This window comes from Vidua chalybeata, chromosome 3 (assembly GCF_026979565.1).
Source record: "Vidua chalybeata isolate OUT-0048 chromosome 3, bVidCha1 merged haplotype, whole genome shotgun sequence".
Lineage (NCBI taxonomy): Eukaryota > Metazoa > Chordata > Aves > Passeriformes > Viduidae > Vidua > Vidua chalybeata.
Genome location: NC_071532.1, coordinates 82530582 through 82553738, shown reverse-complemented (window position 1 = coordinate 82553738; position 23157 = coordinate 82530582). Strand labels below are relative to the sequence as shown.

The 23157-nt window shown below is 37.6% G+C and overlaps 1 protein-coding gene across 5 annotated transcripts in view; it reads right to left on the bottom strand.

Moving 5' to 3' along the window:
• The window catches only part of COL12A1 (collagen type XII alpha 1 chain), a 317990-nt gene that overhangs the window by 275847 nt on the left and 18986 nt on the right, over window positions 1-23157 (bottom strand). For 4 of the 5 annotated variants that reach the window (XM_053937327.1, XM_053937328.1, XM_053937325.1 and 1 more), the window contains exons 12-17: window positions 20938-21210; window positions 19749-20021; window positions 7950-8219; window positions 5807-6073; window positions 3718-3910; window positions 2020-2141 (exon numbers count right to left, since the gene is read on the bottom strand). The exons of the other annotated variant lie outside the window; for it this stretch is intronic. In XM_053937327.1, the coding sequence (XP_053793302.1) occupies window positions 2020-2141; window positions 3718-3910; window positions 5807-6073; window positions 7950-8219; window positions 19749-20021; window positions 20938-21210 (1398 nt within the window). The remainder of the gene's footprint in view (window positions 1-2019; window positions 2142-3717; window positions 3911-5806; window positions 6074-7949; window positions 8220-19748; window positions 20022-20937; window positions 21211-23157) is intronic. 5 annotated transcript variants of the gene reach the window in all.

The window sequence follows — 23157 nt, the reverse complement described above, 5'->3', positions numbered from 1 at the left end:
GAGATACAGAGGGAACAAGAACAAACATTCATATAAAGCTGCAATGTTCTCAAAGTGTAGGAAGTTATTTCAGATATCTTCAGTTTACAAATTACAAAATAAAATATGCATCATATTGTTTTCATCACAGGGAAAATAACAAAATATTTATACAAAACAGAAAGACACAATAATTTTATCCACAGCCATGTGCCAAAAAAAAAAAAAAAAAAGCCAAAATCCTTTCTCTCTTTTTTCCTGGAGATTTTGTTACCAGCTGCAAATTTTCTGGCTTCCTGCCATCAGAGCTTCTGGTCTTTATATGGAAGAAATCCCATTGAGAAAAATCATCCATACTCATCATAGTTGAAAGATATTGTGATTTCATATATGTTCCACAGAATTGATCCAACACTGTAGACTCATGAATATAACTATTCCATGTACCTGGGGGTTAAAAGCATGATCCTCTTCTGCACAGAAAATATAGATCTAGTCTTTAGTCAGGACAATAAAATCAGTTGGGAGTAGGGTTTAAGTCAAACCATGTTAGTTCAAAAAAATTGCATGCATAACCTTATTATGAAAGTTAAAGTTAACTTTATGTACATTAAAAAAGTTAATCTATTTTGACTTTTATATTTCTTCCAACATATTATAGTCCCTCACATGGAAAATTCTAGTAAATGTGCCAGATCTAGGGTGATTTTTTCCCCCCTTTAATAAATAATTTACTGTTACATTTGCAGTCCAAGATATAAATTCATTTTTCACATTAACCATTACTCAAATCCATGCATTAATAAAACTAATTATTTTAAAGAGTGCAACACTGAAGACAGAAATGAGAGCTGTTATAATGAAAAATAACAAACCACTCTTTGTGCAATTTTTTATTGCCAGCCTTATTAAAGCTTTAGTCTAATGTCACTGATGGCCTGTTCTAGAGGCTTTTTTTTCAGTTTTTCCCTCTATTATTAGACAGAGTAGGACACCAATTATTTAGGAAGTTTCTAAAAATGTTTCAATAAAGTCATATACAAGATGAGTATTTTTTACACAGCCTAATGTGGACTAAGCAAAAAACAATATAGTCAGCTGAAACCTTTTTTTCTTTATTTAACTCTGAAAGGGCTTTGCAGTTAGGTTCTTTCTCCTCTGATGGTTATGCAAGCATTGAAATGGCAGAGGAGAAAAGGCTTTACTTATTCATGTATACTTGGCTATTCAGAAGCAGACCTGCTTTTTTATGCTTTCCATGAAGGACTTGAGCCCTGAAACCTTCTTCAGGTGGTATTGAAAGTACAGTGAGCACAAATATTAACATGCAGAGGCCTATTAACCACTATTAATTAACTATTAATTAAGGGAGATAATATCATAACAACCACAAAAACCTTGAAAGAAAGGTTTACTAGCTACACAGTGAGCAGCTCCCAAAGAGATACTGGAGAGCACTCTGCAGCTGCCTTTGTGAAAAAGTCTCCTCCTACTACAGAAAAGAAAACCAAAAGACTAAACAATGACTATGATGAATATGAACCTAAATAATACATATTAACACTAGGACATTCCCAACTATCAGAACTTTGTTCATTATATCATCTAAGTCTTAAAAGGAAAAGTCACCATATAAGGACAAGCAAAGGGCCAACAATCTGCTTAAAATTCCTTGCTCTACTCCTGTGAAGACCCCTGTAGATGAGCCATGATCTCTGTTCAAAAAGTTGACCTTATGTGATTTAACGCAGATGTGGACGGCTTGAAAATGCAATGCAGATGGCTTTGAATAATCAGCAAAACACAGGCTGCCTGCCTTATCATCTTTGTAAGATCATCTGTGGGGTGCAGAGGACTAGAACTGTGAACTGGGGCATGCTTTGTGGTCATTTCAGAACAGGGTTTATGTCATCAGGGAAGGGACTATAATGAATCCTGTAAACAAGTATGTATGTGCATTAGAAAAACAAAAAGGAAATGTAGTAAACTTTTGATCTTTTTTTTATCCAAAATACATGACTGCCTTTTCTTCATGTTTACCTCTAGATAAAAATGGCTCCGTAGTAGTATCCGAAAGGGTGGTCATCTCTTGTCCAACCAGAGGGTTGCTCTCTCCTCCTTCAAACATCCCAAAAACATTTACCTTATAGGTAGTTCCTGCCCTGAAATCATCAAAAAGGTGTACTTTAACTAAAGTCATTTGGCTAGTTAAATGCTAAACACTTCACTTATTAAATTGTCACAGGAAAAAATACCTCATGGAAAAGAAGGTGCTAAAACATGAAACCCAGATACTGGCTCTTCCACAAGACATTGATGTTTCAACAATTTAAAAGCTGATTTTACATTCTATACTTAAATTTATAGCCTTCCTCATTCAAGTTGTTTAATTCTGTGAAGAGAAATTGTCCAGGCAGCCAGAGATCAGGTTAGGAAAGCTAAAGTCCTTATAGAATTAAATCAGGTCAGGGACATCAAGGGCAACAAAAAAGTTTCTGTGGTACGTCGATGATAAAAGGAAGATTAGGGAGAAAATGGGCCCCCTCCAGAAGAAAACAGGAGACCTGGTTACCCAGGATATACAAAAGGCTGAGGTACTGAATTATACTTTTGTCTCAGTTTTCACTGAAAGGTGCTCCAGCCACGCTGCTGGAAGGTCACAGAGGGCAAATTAAGGGACTGGGAGTGGTGCCTGGGCTGCATCACAAGAAGCGACCAGCGGGTCAAGGGAGTTGATTCTCACCCTCTAAGCACAGTGTCCAGCTCTGGAGCCACCAATATAAGGAGGGCTTGGACCTGTTGTAATGAGTCCAGATGAAGATCAAAAAGATGATCAGAGGGATGGAGTACTTATCCTGTGACAACAGGCTGAGAGTTTGGGTTGTTCAGCCTAGAGAAGAGAAGGGTCTGGGGAGACCTTATGGTAGGCTTCCAGCACCTAAAGGGAACCTAAAGCTGGAACAGCACTTCTGACAGGGGCATGTAGTGATAGGACAAAGAGTAATGGCTTTAAACTGAGACTAGATTTAGATCAGATATTAGGAAGAAGCTCTTTACTGTGAGGGTGGTGTGACACTTGAACAGGTGGCCCAGAGAAGTTGTGGGTGTCCCATCCCAGGGCATCAAGGCCAGGTTGGATGGGGCTTTGAGCAACCTGACCTACTGGAAAGTGCTCACGGCAATGAGGTTGGAACTAGATGATCTTTAATGTTACTTTCAACCCAAACCATTCTATGACTGTGTGATTCTTTGACTTAATGATCCTATTTTAATTATATTTAGTATACTTGCCTAACAGATTTTGACATAGTGTGAAGCCTGCTTTAAAAATCCAAGTCTCTGAGAAAGATGAATCAAGAGTAAACTAAGCATCTTTTTAGAAACATGGGACAAGAAACTTTTGAGAGGAAACTTTAGAAATCCCAAATATTCTTCATTATCTTTCTCATATGTGAAATACAGAATACAGCCCCAGCCATATCATATCTTTTCCTCCTTCAGTTCCTGTGAGAACACCACAAGTTATGTAAATGAATAATCGTAGAAAGAAACCTGTCAGGTACCTTTCATAGATGGCATAACAGGATTTTCATAGTTAATTGACAAAATTACTTGCTTAACTTACAGTAAATTTTGCCGGGCATTTCAATACCAGATCAGGATTAAACAAAACCCTAGGCTACAGTTATTTAAAGGAAACAAAACAAAACAAAAACCAATATGAGGGAATATTCATACCTAAGCTCCTCCAATACCACTGTGCTGTCATACGGCCCCACAATTAATTCTCCAAGACTCCCATCATCTTCAGTAGGGTGGAAAGTTACTTTGTACCCCTTCACTCTCCCTGGGGCTGGCTCCCAGGTTACTCTGAAACTTGACATAGTTGAATCAGAAGTTCTCAGATTTCGAGGTGGCTTAAAGGGAGAGGCTGAAAGGGTGGGAAACAAAAGAGTTTAGATCAGGTCTGCACATGGCAAAAAATCAACAAGTATGCTTTTAAGTATATATATATGCAAATCTAGTATTAGTGACAATCCTAAACTCTTTGCTCATTTCTTTAGACACAAAGACACAAAGACAAGTATTAAGAGATGAAAGATGAGATTCCTGACACTTACTTTTAGCTATCTAACCAATAGGCACATGAGCTAAGTCTCTTGTTGAGGCTTCCTCTGCAGTCAGTGTACTGAGGGATAAATTGCCTGGCAGCTACAACCACAGGTGTGGCAGTGTGTCAAAAACCAATTCTTCTGAGGAGTGCCAGCCAAACAGCTTGAGGTTTTTAGGTCAAGAGCAACTTCCTCAGAAGACTAACAGCTGCCTACTGCAGGGCAATACTCACAGACAATGGTTAACAAGCTGTTGCTAGCTTCTGCATTTTGTGCAACTTTTGCTTGTGTGCAACTTTAAAGCGCAGTCAGGGAAAATACTGCATCAGTGTAAGCTCAAAGGTCAAAGAAAAAATGGGAATTAGAGTAAACAAAAAGCTTTGGCCTGAAAGACAGAAGAAAAAAAAAATTGTCTTGTCCCTGCACCTATGCAATTGTCTAGCTATAGCCAAAAGATCATAAATGTCCTCAAAATGTAAATTCTGCTGAGAAACAGTAGATACACTCCTACTCACAAGGAAAGTACAGATTCTCTGTCTCATCTCTCATCATACTCCCTGAATTATCATGATAGCTTCAACTAAGATGACTCAGGCGTCACTTGCTTCCAAAGAGTGTTTATCACAACAGTTATTTAGACTGAAAGAAAATGCATATCTGTATCAAGATGAACAGTTCAAAAATCAAAAGCACCTGGATGATCTAAAATTTATCTCAGTATAATTTTCAGCATTAAACAACTACTTATTGGTCAAGAGCTGATCAAGTTTTCATGACTCCTTTATATCAACCACGTTTTAGGTTAAGAAGAAACCTTTCTTCAGTAACTGAGGTGCTGATATCTCCACTGTTAGGATGCCTTTATCTTACTTCGTGTCATTCAATGTAACATATATTCAGAAAACAGAGAATGGCATGAACTATCTACAGAGTACCTCAGTGAATGGAACTAGTGTCAGACAGGCAGAAACATCTTGAAAAAGATTCTCTTTAGGCAATAGCTTTCCATCTATGGAAGCAGAAAACTGACACTAAATCTGATTGATCTGAACATATAGAGAACATTTCCTTACAAAATATAAGACCAGCATCACATTCATACTAAAGGTAGAGTAGAAAATGAGTTTTGCTTTTACCACAAAAATGCCTTCACTGAGACTTAATAAACTTTTTTAAGTTTCAGTTTCTGAGGGAGAAAACAGCCTGTCCAAAAGACCATGATGTCAGACTTCCACAGATGAATCTTCAAGATCAGCTACTCCCCCTTTTTAGTACCTTGGGTTTTCGACAGAAAATATGGCGACCAGAGAAGACAAACCTAAATAATAGGATGCTGGGTAGCTATTTAATCAATACCCACAAGCAAAAGGCAAAAAATGCAACAGCTGACAACACTTGATTAAGTAGCCTGTCTTCCTCACAAAACACTTTGAACTTCTGATGACAGCATTTCAAAACAATTCTAATATTTTCAAACAGATTTTACACTGTACTTACACCTTTTAATATCAAGAGCAAAAAGCTGTGTTCAGGCTATGCCACAGTGAAATTTAAAAAAAAATCAAACTCTCTTCTCAACTTATAACATTTTCTTCAATTTTCCTGTCAATTCATGATCTTGGCAGACTCCACCATGCTTTTCTATGTTTCCCGATTATTAATTTTAAGCACAAAAACTTGTGTTATGAAATCCTGTACAACCTTGTGGTACATACCTGTTGTTCCTTCTCCTTTTCTTGATTTCCCATGTCCAAAATCATAAATTGGAACAACAGTTAGGTCATAGGTAGTTCGGGGCTTAAGTCGCTTTAACACTGTGCTGGTAGCAGGAGCATTTACTCTGCCAGACATTTGTCTTCCTCCGCCGCGGGCTCTGTAGTTCACACGATACGACAAGACTTTCCCAGGCGAAGGCTGCCACGTAACTCTCATTGTATTTTCTGTCTCATTGTCTACTGTTAGAGTCCTGGCATTTGGTGACACTTTTCAGTGTAAAAATATGGATAAATTTTTACTTTATCATATACAGATATATTCAGATGCATGACTACAAAATTAGTTTTGCTCTATTAAAAAATAAAACTGCCCTTTTTAAAATTCCAGTATTTGCTTGTAGGGAAGACACAAGGGAATCTCACAGGCCATTGGTAATTATTTTTTAATTGTAATGGACTAAAGAAACAGAATGTGGTTTTACTACTGAGACAAAAAAGGGGAAGTATAAATCACATGATGGCACAGCATAATTGGGAGTTTTATTTAGTTATGTTTTTTAGTAATCCATTAAATAATGGATTCAACACTCACAAATGAAAGTGATAAATTATAAAGTCATTAATTTTCATGAACACATTGTCCTATAGATTTTCTAAGTTTTGACTTTACAGGTCTGATAAGGTACTGGTGAATACCTAAACAGCTGGTTGTTGAACCCCATGCAAACTGTCCTTCAAATAGAGGTGAGTGACTTTCCAAATGCTTGGAAAATCACTCATCACAACATAGCATATGTGCTGAAGTAGGCCCTTGAACTAATAAAGCATTTTCTCGACAATTGAAGCATTCAGCTTCTAAGAGATATTTTCCAGACTGTACAAATGGTATAAATAATTCCAAGTGAAATGACAGGTATGCAATGCTGGCTGTCAGCCAAAATAAGCCATCTAGGTTTTGGCAAAGCTGAACTCTCTTGGCATGGTGGAATCCATGAGTATTTCAACACACGGTAAGGTAGGCTTTGTAGTTCCTGGGAACTGACAATTTCTAATTGTGTGTATACCAGAAAGATACAGCATTAGTTTCAGGCTATTAACCCCAGGTCTGGGGCTATTGATAGGGCCAACAGCAAATTCCCTCAGTCAGCACCCAGAGAGTCAGCACAAATGATAAGGCTATGCTACCCACCTAACCTGGAAAAGCTAGAACAGCTAGTGCTGCTGTGCTTGAACCAAGAAGGAAGCCGTGGGACAGCAGTCTGCTTTGACTCTGGGGAGTCAGCTCTTACTAACAACAGCAATCACTACTCTTCCAAAACCTTAAGAACAACTGCACTGGGTCAAGGACAAAGGTTAACGTAATTCAGCAGCCTGTCTCCAACAGTAGTCAAAACAGATGCTTAGGACAGAGCACAAGAACATGTAAACACACATGATGCTTCCCCAGAGCCCTCCCTCAGGCTTTGTCTTCACATGGCCCCTTTAGGCAAACAACAGAAATGTCAAGCGTTATCCAGGACATCCCTTCATTCATTCTGACTCCTTTACTTGCCAGTTCTTGCTATAAAGAAACAAGCCATCCCTAGTCTCTGTGTTTTTTCACTTTGCCTACACTGCAGGAGAGGCTTGAGCCTGCTTTGACAAATACAACATAATGTTTGGCAAATAAGAAAAAGAAGAGCCCCAGAAAGGCAAATAATAAACATCAAAATCACCCACTGAGCCTCAGTTTGAGGACTGTGAAAATTGGAAGGGCAATAACTTGGAAAGGAAACTCATTGATTCTGTGGGAACGCACCCCATCTTTCCTCTTTGCTCTAGCTGTATTTCCTTCACCTGATTTTTAGCAGTCTCACCAAACCTATAAAAGGCTGAATTCAGAGTAATACGCAGACCAAATCATATCTTAACTTGGAAGTAATTCTTGATGAATCCAAACCTATATGACATAGAAGAGATTTTTGTAAGGTTTTTAATGGTCCAACAAAATGTCAAAATTGGCTGAGCTGAGGTGGCATTTTGGTTTGGGAAACTTTTCACAAAAAAAAAAAAAAAACTAGGAAAAAGAAGGTCCATTTTCATTAAAAATTATAATTTCATCCAAACCAGAATGTTACATATGGTGGTAATGCATTACACTTACCATCAGTAAAAGCCTCTCCTTCTACTGGGTCTCCTTCTCCACTGCTGTAGGCTGCATATACTGAAATCCTGTATTTAGTCTCTGGCTCCAAGCCTTCTATCACAGCATCCACTGTATTTCCAGGGACTCTCTTCTCTCCCATGGTATCATCATAATGTGATTTCCATATTATCCTGTAATGGCTAACTGTTCCTGGAGCTGGTGTCCATGATAACCCAACTGTAGTGTCGGTTATGTCTGTGGTAACCAAATTACGTGGTGAACCGCGTTCTGCAAGAAAGAAAACAGCAAATTCTCTCTCAAACACAAATAACAAAAGTTAGCAAAGTACAAATCTAAAAGTCAAATGATCTTAAGAGCTAAACCAAACTTTTCCAATCAATATGATTTTCAAAAACATACAATGGTAGTCCCAAGAGAAAATAGATGAAAGTTTCAACAAAATGCTTTAAGCTAACTTTGGACTATGAATGATCCTATCCTTACCAAGTAAGATACTTAGCAGTCATGCTTTAGAATATGCAAAATAAAAATGACATTATTCAAAGAAGTGCTTAAATGTGGTGCAGCTCACTTAGGTAAATTTTAACTCTCAAAAAATTATTTTATTTCATTCATTCATTTTCATTGTTATGTGTGTAACTTTTTTCCTAGGGTTAGATAATGGAGACTTTTCACAGAATCATAGAATCTGTTGAGTTGGAAGGGATCCAGAAGGATCACCAACTACCAGCCCTGCACAGCACCATCCCCAGGAGTCACATCATGTTCCTGAGAGAATTATCCACACACTTCTCAAACTCTGTCAGGCTTGGTGCTGTGACCACTGCCCTGGGGAGCCTGTTCCAGTGCCCAACCACCCTCTGGATGAAGAACCTACTCGAATATCCAACCTAAACTTCCCCTGACACAACTTCAGACCATTCCTTTGGTCCTGTCACTGGTCACCAGAGAAAAGAGATCAGTATCTGCTCCTGTCTTCCCTCTCATATTCAACTTTCCATCAAAAAGGACTCCCAGGTCCCTTTCCATGGCACTTCTTTCCAGCATCTCATTCCCTGCTCTGTCTGTACATCCAGGGTTGCCCATCCCAGGAGCAGAATCTGGCAATTTACCTAATTGAACTTCATATGCTTGATGATTAGCCAGGCCTCTAATCAATCAGAGTCCTTTCTCTGACAATTTTATTTTGTTATTTATTAGTACTAGTATATTCCAGAGTCCCACTTACTAGATCAGCTATTTCATTTTATGTTTACAACTAATTTGCACGTGTTTACATCATCTCACACTTACTGCAGAAAACACTCTCCATCTTTCCATTCATAAGACCTGTACTTCTTTCCTCATGTAGTTAGTTTGTTTCAGCCAGCTTGGAACAAAGGAAGCAGCTCATTAGTCTGTGAAATCCAGTGTCAGATGGATATGTGAGTCTCACCTAACACACCAGAGTAATTCCTGTGCTTAAAAGTGAAGCTCATTGGTCTAAAGTGTTGCAGTGAAAGGAGTGCCTCTGCTTAATGTTTAATGTAGCAGTTTAATTATAGTTTAATTAGTACATATGTACTAATTAAACAGTAGTTTAAGTATAACATATGTTCAATTTTCCTGTTGTAATGGCTTGCTTTTGATAGCAGGAAAGGAGCACTGACTGGTGGATTTAGTGCAACAGCCTCATCATAGAAAAATCTGCAAAAGGGCTCTATGAAACCAGATCCACATAGACAAAGAAGTACACTGTTCTTTGGTGTGTATTCTCTGTGGGATTTCTCACTCTACAGGACTCCTGAGTGGCTCTTGCTTAGCAGGAGGACTTAAACACTTGGGGTGGCCTCATGGCATCACAGTTAAGTTTTACCCTCACTGATAAAAATATATCCTTATACTAATCCACAGAAGCCACAGGAGCAGAATCAAAATTATTTGAACACAGAAGAATTCAATACTTATCCAATTTCCACTACTTAGTCTCATCGCAAGAAAAGACCTCATTACATTCAGAAGCCTGAAGCAGTTTCAGGCTGAGCAGCAAATTGCTCAAAGTCATAGTCTGTGTTTTCACTTTTCATAGTCAACAGTCTTTTACTTTCACCACAATCTGCAACATTTCCAAACACAATCCCAGTGGAGCATAAAATATTATCTGTAAAAAGTTTTGCTTTAGAAACATCTTATTGCCGATGCAACTTCATTAAAAGTTAGACAAGTAATCCATGTGACTTAATGATGAATAGAAATTAATGTCAACCTATCAAAGATTCACCAGCTACACAGAATACAGAATCAGAGAGTACCATAACAATCACAAACATGACTCTCAAATACAGCTAACAGAATATGTGTTATGGGGGGGGTTTCTGATTTTATTTCAGTCTTAGGGACATTCCATCATGTTTTTCTGGAGACAGTTCTTTTTCTGCCCTAATTCTGCATCAGTTTTTAAAATTGTACCCTTCAAACTGATTTCTAGCCGCATAATATAAATTAACACAATTTATGGCATCTTCTCTTCAAATAAAGGTTAAGATACAGAGGGTTTGGTAAAGTTCAGTTAACATTTCACAATAGTGATTGCATATACTGAAAAAGTTATAGTGAAAAGGCCCAATTCAGCTCATGCTTCATGAAGTCTCACTGAATTCAGTGACTGCTTTAAATGAAAGCCAGGGCAAAATCTTAGCTCCAAATAACAATTTTCCTGGAAGCCTGAAAAAAAGATTTGCCTTCAAAAGTAAATTACAACAATTTTTCTGTCTGCTCTTAAGCTCCTACTCTCAAATCTTGGCTTTTTCATACAATAAAAAAAAATATTAAGGCAATCCAAATGGAAAAAATATGGAAAACCTAACTTGATAGAATGCACAGATGTCTCACAATAAAAACCTTTCTTTCCATATTTTAATGTAATATAAATATACAAGTCACTTTATTTTGGCTACTTTAAAACATGGCTCTGCCACAACATGATTTCAGTATTCAAGTATCTGCTACCACAGCACAATTTTTTGCAAGTCTACTCTTGGATACTACAGCTAATGATATATGTTGGAAATACTGCAAAAAAAACTTCTTATTTAAAACCCTTATTGATTAAGTCATTATTGAGGTCATTAAATAACAGAGGAAAATAATTTGTTTGGAATGGATTATAATGAACAGCAGTTACTGTAATATGTTGGTTTTGAAAGAAATATTCTTTGGAACTAAATGTCTTTTTTATAAGTCAAGGTAAAAGAGGGAAAAGGAACTGGGATTTCTACCAAACCACTAGAACTAAATGGAAAATTTTTACTTCAAATAGTTGGAAACTGCTGACAAGACAACTTACCTACTAAGGGAAATTGGACATTTTATATGTTACACTGCAACTGAGAACATTTCTTCAACATAACACGCTAACTTGATTTGCACCTCACGTGTGAGGTGGAAGTTCACTCACAGCTTTTTTCTGCTTCACTTGATCTCCCACAGTGGTTTTTTTTTTTTTAATTTATTATTAGGAGAACACCTAAGTTTAAGATGCAGTCCAACTGTAAGACTTAAACTGTTAGGATTCCATGAAATATTATCAAAGCTGCTACACTCAGAATCAAGAAACACATCTATCCTCCACAATAACAATGGTATAATGTGGCCACTAACAAACATACAACGACACCTATGAAATATTCTTCCCTTGGATTAAAACCAAATACCTGGGTAGCTTGCTTATATTTCATGCACTCATAAAAATCTACAACTATAATACCTGAACACTCATATTTTTTCTTTGGTCAATGTGTTCAGAAATGCCTGTTGAACATCCACATCTTGCCTGCTTGTTTAAACAGGATGGTTAAGGAGCATGGAGAGACAATGCACATGATAAGAAGGAAAAGTGCTGGCTGGCTAGCAAAAGACTTCTGCTTTTCCTTGACTGGAAATGGAAGCTAATATATGTTCATCACTTCATACAGCTCCCAAGACATCAGCAAACAAGGATGGAGTTGGTTTACTAAAATTATTCCCTAACAGGCATAAGCCTCTGATGCTCTGGAGCATCAAACCAGCTGGTGTAAGCACAGCTGTAAGCTGTGGTGAGTACGTACACAGCAAAACAAAGTGCTTGCATGGACAGGTCAAACCCTTGCCTGGGAGAGCTGGCCAGGCACCAGCTCCAGGCCATCAGATTCACTTTGGCACTTCTTAGCTCAGAGCACTTTTCACTGCCTACAGTCCCCTGTACATCTCTACCATCACTCAGAGCAGACACACTTTCAAAAATTCACTTGGTAACCTTCAATCAGGTGCTTTTATATCCTATTCTGGACTTCTGTAATGTCCAGTTTCCATATTAAGTTTTTCCACTGTAGTGTGCCAGAGACACAATATGATATTAAAGCAGTTTCTCTCTGTCCACTTGGCTTACTTCCCGTAGCTCTCCAGCAATCACTGTTGTTATTGAACACAAGACTGAATCAGCTAAAATTAAAATGTTGACATTCATAAAAATCAAATGGCCTTATTCAAATGGCCTTTCCCCTCAGAGACATTTACACAGCTCCAGCTGATCTCAGTGGGATTTTTACATGCAATTTGGGGCCAAATTTTAAACAACTTTCTGTATGTGTTTTTTTAAAACCAGGTTTCAAAATCAATCTGCAGTGGTAAATTTTGTGCAGAGCCATGTTTCATTTAAGTTAAACATAGGATTTCTGTAAGCTAGCATCCTAAAATGTCAGAATCAACTAAATAAGCCTTCACTTATAGAGGCATAGACCAAAATGTTCTGGCCTGAGTCCTGCCTTGTTTACAATGGGCAAAAGTCAGGAGTATCCCATTGTGTCAGGAGGATGCCATTGTGTCAGCAGGCTAGATTGCCACAGCCAAGAATCCAAGTGCATGTATTAGATGGGATGATAGCAGGTAATACTCTAGATAGTAGATAGTAGATGACATTCTAATGGTCAAACTCTCCTCAGCACTGGAGGAGGCAACCACTTCGGTGGGCTCATATCCCTCCCTCCAAGACATAAAGTGGTTAGCAACCAGCCCTCAGGCAAGTAGAGAGGGGATATGGCCATGATGCAGGGGAAAGCCAAAGACTTACTACACAGAGGCATCCTCACATGACCCCATTAAAGAAGATCTCTTCTGCAGAAAGGCAAGAAGATGCCAACCAGGAGAGCTCTAACCAGTTCTAACCAAAACAATGGTTAGAGGAACTTTAGCCAGAGCACTCCTGAGTCCCTGATGTACGATAATGCCAACAGGTGCTCACATTCTGTCCCTTTAATATTTTATCTGTCTTTTCCACAAGTTATTCATTTAACACTGCGAAGAAATATCTTCTTATTATTCACTCGACCTTCCCCCGCTGTTTTTTTTTTCTGATACATACATTCCTAGATAAAACTAAGATAATTTTCCCCAGATTATCAAGTCTGTTTCAAAGGTCACACTCAAAAATCTTGGAATGTATAATTTTAAAAATGCACGATACAGCATTAAGTCTCCTGAGGACAATGAGTCCTTGTTCTGTCAGGACGGAAGCAGCACTACGCTGTCTGACCATTACGTAAAGTGCCTGTGATAGGCTAAAAATCTCATTGTAAGAAAATGTCACTTGAATTTGTACTGTTCTGTCTGTAGGAGGCCATTCATTTCTAAAGCATTCTTATGTTACTACAGAGACTGCAAAAACAAATCATTTATTTAGCAAAGAACCGCTACTCATTTTCTGACCAAAACCAAGCCTAGCTCCAAAATCCCCAAACCTAAACTATAAGAAATACATATTATGGAAAATCACTTCAAACTGAAAATGATCCAGTCATGACAACTTTTTTTCATATCTTGTTTTGGTACAGCCTACTTCTCACAACACAAATAGCTAATCCTCAAACAGGATGGAAGGTTTGGGCCCTATATCACTGAAAAACAGATTCTCTTTCTAAAGCAGAAGACACAATGACATAATTATCTCTCAAATGTATTTATACTCTCCTGAATATAATACAATATGCCTCTTTTTGCTTATTCTAAAAAGCACAGAGATAAGAAACAAAATGGGCTGACACCTCTGCTAATGGAGACCAGCAACCTCACATATGCCAAAGAACTTTGTTCTTTTTTACCAACAGCATGGTATCAGGATCTTCATTGATATAAGTGAAAATACTTGGAAATTTCTCAGTGGAAGCAAGATGGAAACCTGATTACTGAATATTTTTCTGGAGAAAAAACTGAACCAGCCTTTTTCCTAAATTTCTCTGAAATTTGTATTTAAAAGTGTAATGACTTCTCTGATTACAGTCAGTTACTCAAATATTCTTAAAACTTTTCTGCAAACCATATAGCTGCCATCAAAAGGGCACATAAACCAGATCTTCAGCTTTCAAGCTTTTCAGCTTGACATGTATTAGGATTAGGCATTTCTGTATTGATTGCTTAATCTAGCAATGAATTTTTTAGTCTTTAAAATGACTGCAATTTATGAAAGTTAATCTGCTTAGCAGCTAATGTACAGTATGTTCTTTTCATCTGACAGCATGCATTTGGGCAGAAAATCAAATTCTTGCCAGACTTAAAACCACTTCTCTTATTAAAAAACAGATTACAAAAACAGTAGCTCTCACAAACTGCCCGCTGTCTGCTGCATTTAGACTCACTGCCTTCACCATGTTTCTCATTGTATTTTATTTCTGGTGTATGTAAAGATCATACAACCCCAAGAAATATTGAAAGCCAAATGGTTTGTTTGGAGTATTTGGAGATAAGAGAAAGACTTTTCCCTAAGACATTCCATGGGTGCTTCTTGCTTGTTCTTCAATCTGTATTACATAACATCAGATATAACCATCCGTGCAAATTGTTTAGTTCCCCCAGCTGTCACAAGCCCTGTTCCACCCCAAGGCCAATGGCAGCCTTCACTGATTTAATTTACTTTAGCAGTTTCAACAACTTTGTGTGAGCTGAGGTGAATCATAGCCAAAAAAGTATGTCTGAGGAAAATTTTTCCATGGCACCTTTATAGGGGTGCTCCAACCAAAGCTTCCCAGTGATGGATTGCCATGCACTTTTGAAAGTGAGAGAATAAAAGTGGAGAGTTTTCTGCAGCACATATTTTGTACATGCAGTTATGTTTAAAGCAGTATGAAATATAAAGCTCCAGAATTTTCACCTCTGGATGGTACTTCATAACTGTAGACAAAATCAGCCAATGACTGAAAGAGGTCATATAAAAAATGAGAAGGCTAAAATTTCCTAAGTTTCCTAAAATCTGGATTACTGGAGAGGGAAAGCATACTCCTTCAACAAAGGAGCAAATACGTTGTTTCCCTTTTCCTGCTCCAAAAACACACACAGACAAAAAAAAAAAAAAAAAAAAAAGAAAGAAATCTACTCTCTCTGAATAACAATTACCTGGTAATGGAACAGCACTCTCAGAAATGAGTCATTTTCTGATTACTCATTTGCTAAACTCTCTACACTGTGTTGTCTGTGAACAGTTCATAAAATGCTGATCCTCTGGCATGTGTTTATCTTTGAGCTGGACCAGAAAGCTATGCAAACAGTTTATAAAAGAGATTATCTACAGTTACTTGGGGGAATATTTGCCCTCTCTGTTTTATGCAGAGAACCAATAAGGGCAAGCATATGCTTAGCAAAAAGAAAAACACAAGGAGAAACTGAGATTACCCAGATGGTAAATTATATCAAGTACACAGAATGGATCCTGGGTTTCTGTGGATTGATTTTCCCATGAATCCTGAAACAAACAAGCCACTTCAAAACACTGCAAAACTACCATGCAGAGCAAAGCAGAGGAATAGGGGGCAAATTCTAACTGCAAAATATTTTGGAGATAACAAACATAACCGAAGGGCCTTCAATGAATTCCTGGGCAGACATGTCCATGGAGATCAGGTTAGAGCGGCCTAAAAATTTCTGGTTTTTTCCTCTCTGCTGAAGGATACTCTTGTCTGAGAGTAACTGCCCATATGAGTTCTACTACTGCATGCTGAACAAAATAAATCATTACTGAAAGTAGGAAGAATGTTTGCCTACATCCTTAATCACAGGAGACCATTTAGTGATTCAGTAAAATTCCATAAACATTTGAGAGTTTGGATTTTTCATTTCCTGCCACTTGACGATAAGATAGTTGGAGAAGGTACTGTATCCAACTCTTCTTTTTTCACTTTTCTATTAGTGCTGAAATGTTCTCTACACCCAAACTCACTCCTCTTAGGCTACATATCAATTCCATGAACTAGTAACCATCCCACTTTGAAAGGCAATCTCAAGCCTAGCTCCTGATATGATGAGCAACTATGGCACCACTGACTGGATTGGTTTGGTGAGAGTTCATATGGTGAAGACATCAAGTAAGCCCCATAGGGATTCCTGATACAGAAAAATACTTAAGTGCTCAGTCTTTCTGGGTTGCTGGCAATGAAAAACACACACCACACTATTTTGTTTCTCAGACACCATGGCTCATGGAAAAACTAGCTAAAATACTAAACACTTTTTTATGCTTCCTTTCACAGCTTTTTTGTCATTACTGTTGATAAGTTTATTTCTCCAGAAGTTAAGACCTGTCCCATTTCCAGCCTCAGTCAGACAAGTTATTTCAGCTACTCATTAGTCAAGTATTCACTTCACTGACCTATGTAACTTTTCATCCTGGTCCAACCATATTTCTTTTAGCTTCCTAGCCAGCATGACATCTCTTTTCATGTAAACTTCTATATTGAGCTTTGAAATTTGAATGTTACCTTTCAGTTCCAAAATTGCAACTCTTTTATTCATAATTGTCTGGATTTCTTTAAAGGTTTTGTTATTTTATCCTTCACTGTGGTAAGATAGGGCCATACAGTGAAATACTGTCTTATGTGCTGCAACAAATATTCTGAAAACCTTTCATACTGTTAGTCAGAGAGTCTGTTAAAATATCTGTGACTATGTTCAAAGACTCCTGGCCTAATTCAAGTACTTTTATTGCCCCATGGAACCACAGATATGCTGATTACTGAAATACAAGATAGATATTCCATGAGGAAATATCATGAATTAGGTCTTTGCTGTCATGCAAAAAGAAATTTGTATTCTGTTGCTTCCCTTTGATCACCCAGTAAGGATTGACATCTCTACAGTGCTTTTACTAACATTTTATCTAACCAAGTTTTAATATGAAGAGTAATGCTTTCTGAAGAGCAGCCTGATAGGATTTTCAAATCTTGCTGAATCTTCAAAGAATTTACACTTGAGTCATAAAGCTATACATGTCAAAATGGTATGTAATTTTTAATTTGGTTTCCTCCCAACTGAAGAAGTGGATAAGAAGTTATTGAGTTGAGTGATAGGATGCTCCTTTATTCATATTTATCCCAAGAAAAAATCTGTCACTGAATTTTTAATGTAATGTTTTAATTCAGCTGCTTAGAGCAAAATTTCTTACAGAAATGCTTCTGTGACCTTTTAAATCCAACACCCATTTTAAACTTCATCTGGTTGCATATAAGCCTATTCATAAGATAGAGGCAAATATTCTTTTAAATTATTTGGCTCTTTAACCAATGCTGAGAATGTTTTTCTTCTTATTAACAATTTAGCAATGCAGAAAGTCCAAATAAGAATCAGAGCCCTCAAAGGAGACACAGGGCAGGGAGCACTGAAAGGACAAAACAATCTGTACCTGAGACTGAATTCTGTTTTTCTAATGATTTTGGCTTTTGGATTCTACTGTATTTCATTCACCACTCTCTCTAGGATGTGTTTTAACTGAAGCTCTAGGCAGTGCCCCAAAAGATTTTTTTTTTTGTTCAAGTTTTATGATAGGATAAAATGCTAAGCTTACTTTATGAATTTGAAACATACTTGATGTCTCCACAACTCCTTGTTAATAAAGGAGCTCTCCTAAGTTTACTGCAAACATTCTCAATAAAAATGTTTCCACCAAATGTAAACAGCTAACTTGGTCAAACCTTTACTAAAATGTGAGGTATGTCCCTAAGGAAGTGAACCATTCCATCTGTTTAACAGTGAGACAGATGCTTCTCAATATTTGCAAAGACTGAGGCCTTCCTCTATGCACTGATAGCACAGAGCAGAAAGCAGGGCTGTCAGCTTCCTATGCCTGCTTGGGACCCAGTTTGGTTTTGTTCTGAGGGTGAAATTTGTATTCCTGGATGGACAGTAGCTCCTGTTCAGGGGAAAGAATAAAAGAGACTCTTGCCCAATATATTCTGCAGTATTGTGAACCTGCTGGGGTGTGGAGGTGAATTCAAACTCTCCCACACAGCACAAAATCTACATTTTCACTCTCCCTCTTCCCTCCAAAACATGTTAGACCTAGGAAGTGTCAGCACCACCACCAACAGGGAAGTTAATTATATCCTGATCATCTCTGGCTTTTCTGGAGGGTATGGGCAGAATATTGGTACCAGATGTCATTTACCTGGATCTCAGCAATGTTCTGGGCAGGAGATAGGCTCTTTTCTCTTACAAAAGATCTTTGGACCTTGCATTTGTAGTGAAAGCAATGGAGTTAGGAAACTTTCATCATGAACTGCAAGTTGCCTGATTCTCTGACCTGCATCCATCAGAGTAAGCAGGTCTCAGGCAGTGGGACAGGCAGGCAGTTGGTGTCTAGATCTCCCACTTACTCCTTGTATAGTCAGTGGACAGAGAAATGTTCGTTTGAAGGAAAAATGAGATCTCAGGTGGACTATCTGCCTACTGGAAGCATTTGCCTTTCTTCACCAATCACAGAAGAATCCTAGGGAGCCCACGCTGCAAACAGCAGTGTTCATGTGCCTACATTTTAATAGGAAGAATTCAGCACATTGATGAATCATTGAAACTGATTTTTAAATTTATTTGATTTTACATTTTCCTATTTAAAATACGTTTTCTGGATTTTTTTCATAACCTATGTCATAAACAAGAAGTTGAACTGGTGGAGAAACTGAGAATCAGAATATTCCTACTGTAACTTGACTAGCATCAACAGAGAAGTCTAAATTCCACATAATTCATCCATAAGATGTTTTCAAGTGTGGTGCCTACGCAGCTGCAGTGCCAGATTTCAGCAGTGCATCCCTGGCCAGCACACAGCAGTCACACTTCCTTTCAAGGCCTACAAGAAAGCTTTCTCTATCCTCTGACAATCTACAGATCACATTGAGAATGCTCACAGAGAATTAGTTTGGGAAATTATCTGTTCAATGTCAGAGAAAGAACAGCCTTTCCTCCTTATAAGAAAGCCTCTGGGTCTGACTTACACTTTTGTCAGCATTCTGTTTATGGTCAGCTTCAGGTTCTTTGTTAGAAGAAGGATTTGATTCTGTATGCCTAAGACTACATCTTGTTTCTCTGATGCAAAAATGGCCCCTGAACATCTTTCAAACTCAGTACTGTAGAAATGCTGCAAATTTTCAAATCGATGAGATACTTTAACCCCATTAATTAATCCTGTTAAGAAGAATATGCCACTAAAACAGCTTGGAAGATGATAGTTATAAGACAAAATATTTAATGGAGGCTGGTGTAGAAGTACAGTCAGTTGTGGCTGGTGCTTCTGGCAATAGCTTTTTCAAGAGACACAGGGTCACCTCCACAACTAGTGATTTAACCCACTTTTTTTCTTTGAGGACAGAAGATTTGGAAAGTCCATGTAAAGTAGGAGAGTGTCTTTATGTTTATTTTTCATTTAGATATTTACTTCTACAGAAAACTTAGAAAGGCACTTTAAGACACCATAAACATCAGTCAGATAATGAATAAATAATAACAGAAACAATAAATAATTACCTTCGAGTGTTTCTCCCTCTCCAGAAAGGGCATCTCCTGCTCCAGAGGCATACAAGGCAGACACAGACAGTGCATACCTAGTGGCTTGGTCCAAGCCTTTCAGCACTTTAGAGGTAGTGTCACCTTTCACAGTCACTTCCTTAGTTTCACCTCCTGCGACTGGAGTGTATGTTATAAAGTACTGCTGCACTTTGCCAGGAGCAGCACCCCAAGACAGCTTCATTGTTGATGTTGTAGCATCAGAAACTCTCAAATTCCTTGGATTTCCTCGGACTGCACATGTTAAATAAAAGATGTTGAAAACAAGTTGAAGCAAGCTTAATTTCTTGGTTTATCTCTTAGGCTAACACTACATAGGATTTTATGCTAAAAAATAATTCTCTAATAGGCTGGACCAACACTGCTACAGTGTACCTTTACTGTAATCAGGACTGTATATTCCCATCCCCACCCTCCTTAGGCAAAAATGCATAATAAAGTCCACTTAATTTTTTTTTTCGCTGTTAAAGCAGGCTCAATCCTGGAGCACTTACACATACTGGCACCTCTAGATATGTCCAGATTCAACAAAGATCCATGTTGAAGTCACTGTCTTCAGAATCAAGTCAAAGATGACAAATAAAATGTGAAATTAACATGTTTTGGTTTCCTAAAGAGGTCTTTTTGATGATGACTTTCATTGGTCAGTGAAACTTCAACAATGATCAGGACAGTCATACTGCCTGTACTCTCTGGATTTTGTTTAATAAGGCATGATACATGTTAATGGATCATGCATTTTCACATACGTTAAATCTACAGAGATAACTCGAGAAAATTAAATGTTTCATTAACTTCTTGTTAAACATTCAACACGAAGTGCAAACAGAGTCTGAATTTGCTCAAAAGGTATATAATTTATATATGAAGAATCCTAAGGACAATTAATTTAACATACAAGTAAATCTTTCACCCAAGTTACCTTGCCATATCAGGTTCAAGATACTATATTTTAAATTGAAATATTGCAGTTTTGATAAATTCTGTTGTCTTAAGTTGTCTTTCAGTTAGGCTTGGGCAATGTTATAACTCTCTGTTCATCTAGGATAATACATATGGACTATGTGGATTATTCTCTTTTCAGTATGAATATGTCAACATGCAGTGAGTTTTTCTCATGCTTACTATGTTCACAGCATTGATCATGTACCTTCATCAGTTTTTGCATATCCATTCAATGAATTCCCAGGCCCAGACTGATACTCAGGAACAACAGACACTTCATATCTTGTATCTTGGATCAAATTCTGCAGAGTAGTTGACCTATCATTTGCTGAGACAGTCACTTGTCTCCTTTCTCCTCCAGTAAGTGGTCCATAAACAAGCCTGTACCGTAGGACATTTCCTGGAGCTGGAGTCCAGCCAACTACAAAGCTATCAGTAGTTTCATCTGTAATCCTTAAGTTTCGAGGAGCACCTTTAACTTCAAAAAATATACACATGTAAGTTGTAAATATTTGCTTTTAGTGAAGCAGTATCTGAAGCAAAACCATGTCAACCATTCTGTTAGCTCATCCAGTTTACCAAAACTGCTTATATTGCCCTCCCATTGCTTGAGGGTACACACACCTTTAGTAATTTCTGAAAATTTAGGGTCATTGTTACATTCAACAGTGGAATGAAGTTGTCTCCAAAAGTACATTCATCCCATTTTATACAACTGCTTCTGAAACTTAAGATAGTCTGACTGTGTTTAATGGTAACAGTAGAACTGAACTGTGTAAGGGACATTTGGGCATAGCAAGTAAACTTCTTAACACAACAAATGGTGTAAGTTTCCTTGCTGCAGCCCTTTGCTTCTGCACCCCTTCCATTTACAGGTGGAAAACAGCAGTTTTCAGATACACCTGACGACACACAGGCAGCTAACCTATTTGCAAGAACAAACAAGGAACAAACAGCAAAAAAACCCCACCAAACCAATTCTATTTCTTTGAATTTTTCGAAAAAAAAAATATTCATTGCAATATGAGTTGCATCTAATTTTTAAAAAAGGTTTCTGAATTTAGTCTCTAACTCAAAGAAATGGTTTGTTATCCTAGAAACTAAAAAAACTGTGTTGAATTCTTTAACCTAGCCTGCTCCTTGACAAAAGGTACAGCAGTTCAGATGAGCCCAGTGGGCACAGCAAAAAAGACTCGACTCTTCCAACAGACATAAAGATCTACTGCACTGCACACTGCCTAGCAGTACATAGCATTGTCACTTAGGGAAAAAAAGTTCTGTTTTTTTGTTGTTTGCTATCCATAGTCCATAAGTATTGTCCTTCAAAGTTAAGAGTGGAGTAATTAATAATCCCTGTTTAAAAAAATAAACTTGTCTTCTATTAATCAGAAACACGATACTCAACCTCAAATCCTTTAAAAGCCTGAAACCAAAGTTAATTGCCAAGAAAGCCATCTGGCTCAAACTGTTAGCTAGATCTGCATGGAGAGCTCCTGATGTTTATGTGGCTGTAGAAGAACTCTCTCTTCTGAGATGTGCTGGGATATCATCAGATCACAATGTTAATAATTATTTAAGGTAGTATCAGTTACAAATGGGAAGACGGATTATTTTTATTAAATCTTTTCCTTCTCCTGTCCCTTATGCACACAAGCTACATGTTCTATCAGCCAAGAGTTTGTTTTCCTAAGGGAAAATTATGTGTGGCCAAAATATTCTGACTGGTGCAGTCATGGAAATGTGCACACTGACAGTGAAACCTGTATCTTCCAAACTTAACATCCAAACTAAGCAATTTTATAAGTGTTTATTTCTATCAGTCTTAAGAGGAAAGAGGAATTAACAAATCTTCATGCTGTTTCTTTTTCTCCTTTGGAACCATTTATGTCACCAAAGGTCACAAATGACAGCATGGAATAATGAAAAAGAGTAGATCAATATTTTTAAAAGCATGATTTAGAGTAGACTGAGTTTTCAACTACTGGAATAGAAAATCAAATCTACTGTCATGCTGCTCTTTTCAATCAGGAGAAATGCATCACGGCAACTCTATCAAGAAAAAGTAAAGCTACCATGCTTAAATTTACAGCCACTGATCACATAAAACACATACTGACATCAATGGAAGTTTTGAATCAGTTGATGGATCAGACCAATGAATTTCTGATTTAAAAAAACAGTTAACCAAAACTCAAGGCCTTTTAAGCCTTCTGTAAATAGAACAAAATTTCTATTGGTGTTATATTAGATGTAGACTTAGCAAATTGCATAGGCACACATTTGTCGTTAAATGTATTGAGGTCAGCATGCATTCCTGCATCCGTCTCATAATTATTAAATAGAATAGGATAGAAATGAATAGTGCTGTTGGAAAGGATCTACAATGTTCATTTAGTCCAACTTGAGTCTATATTGACAATAATTC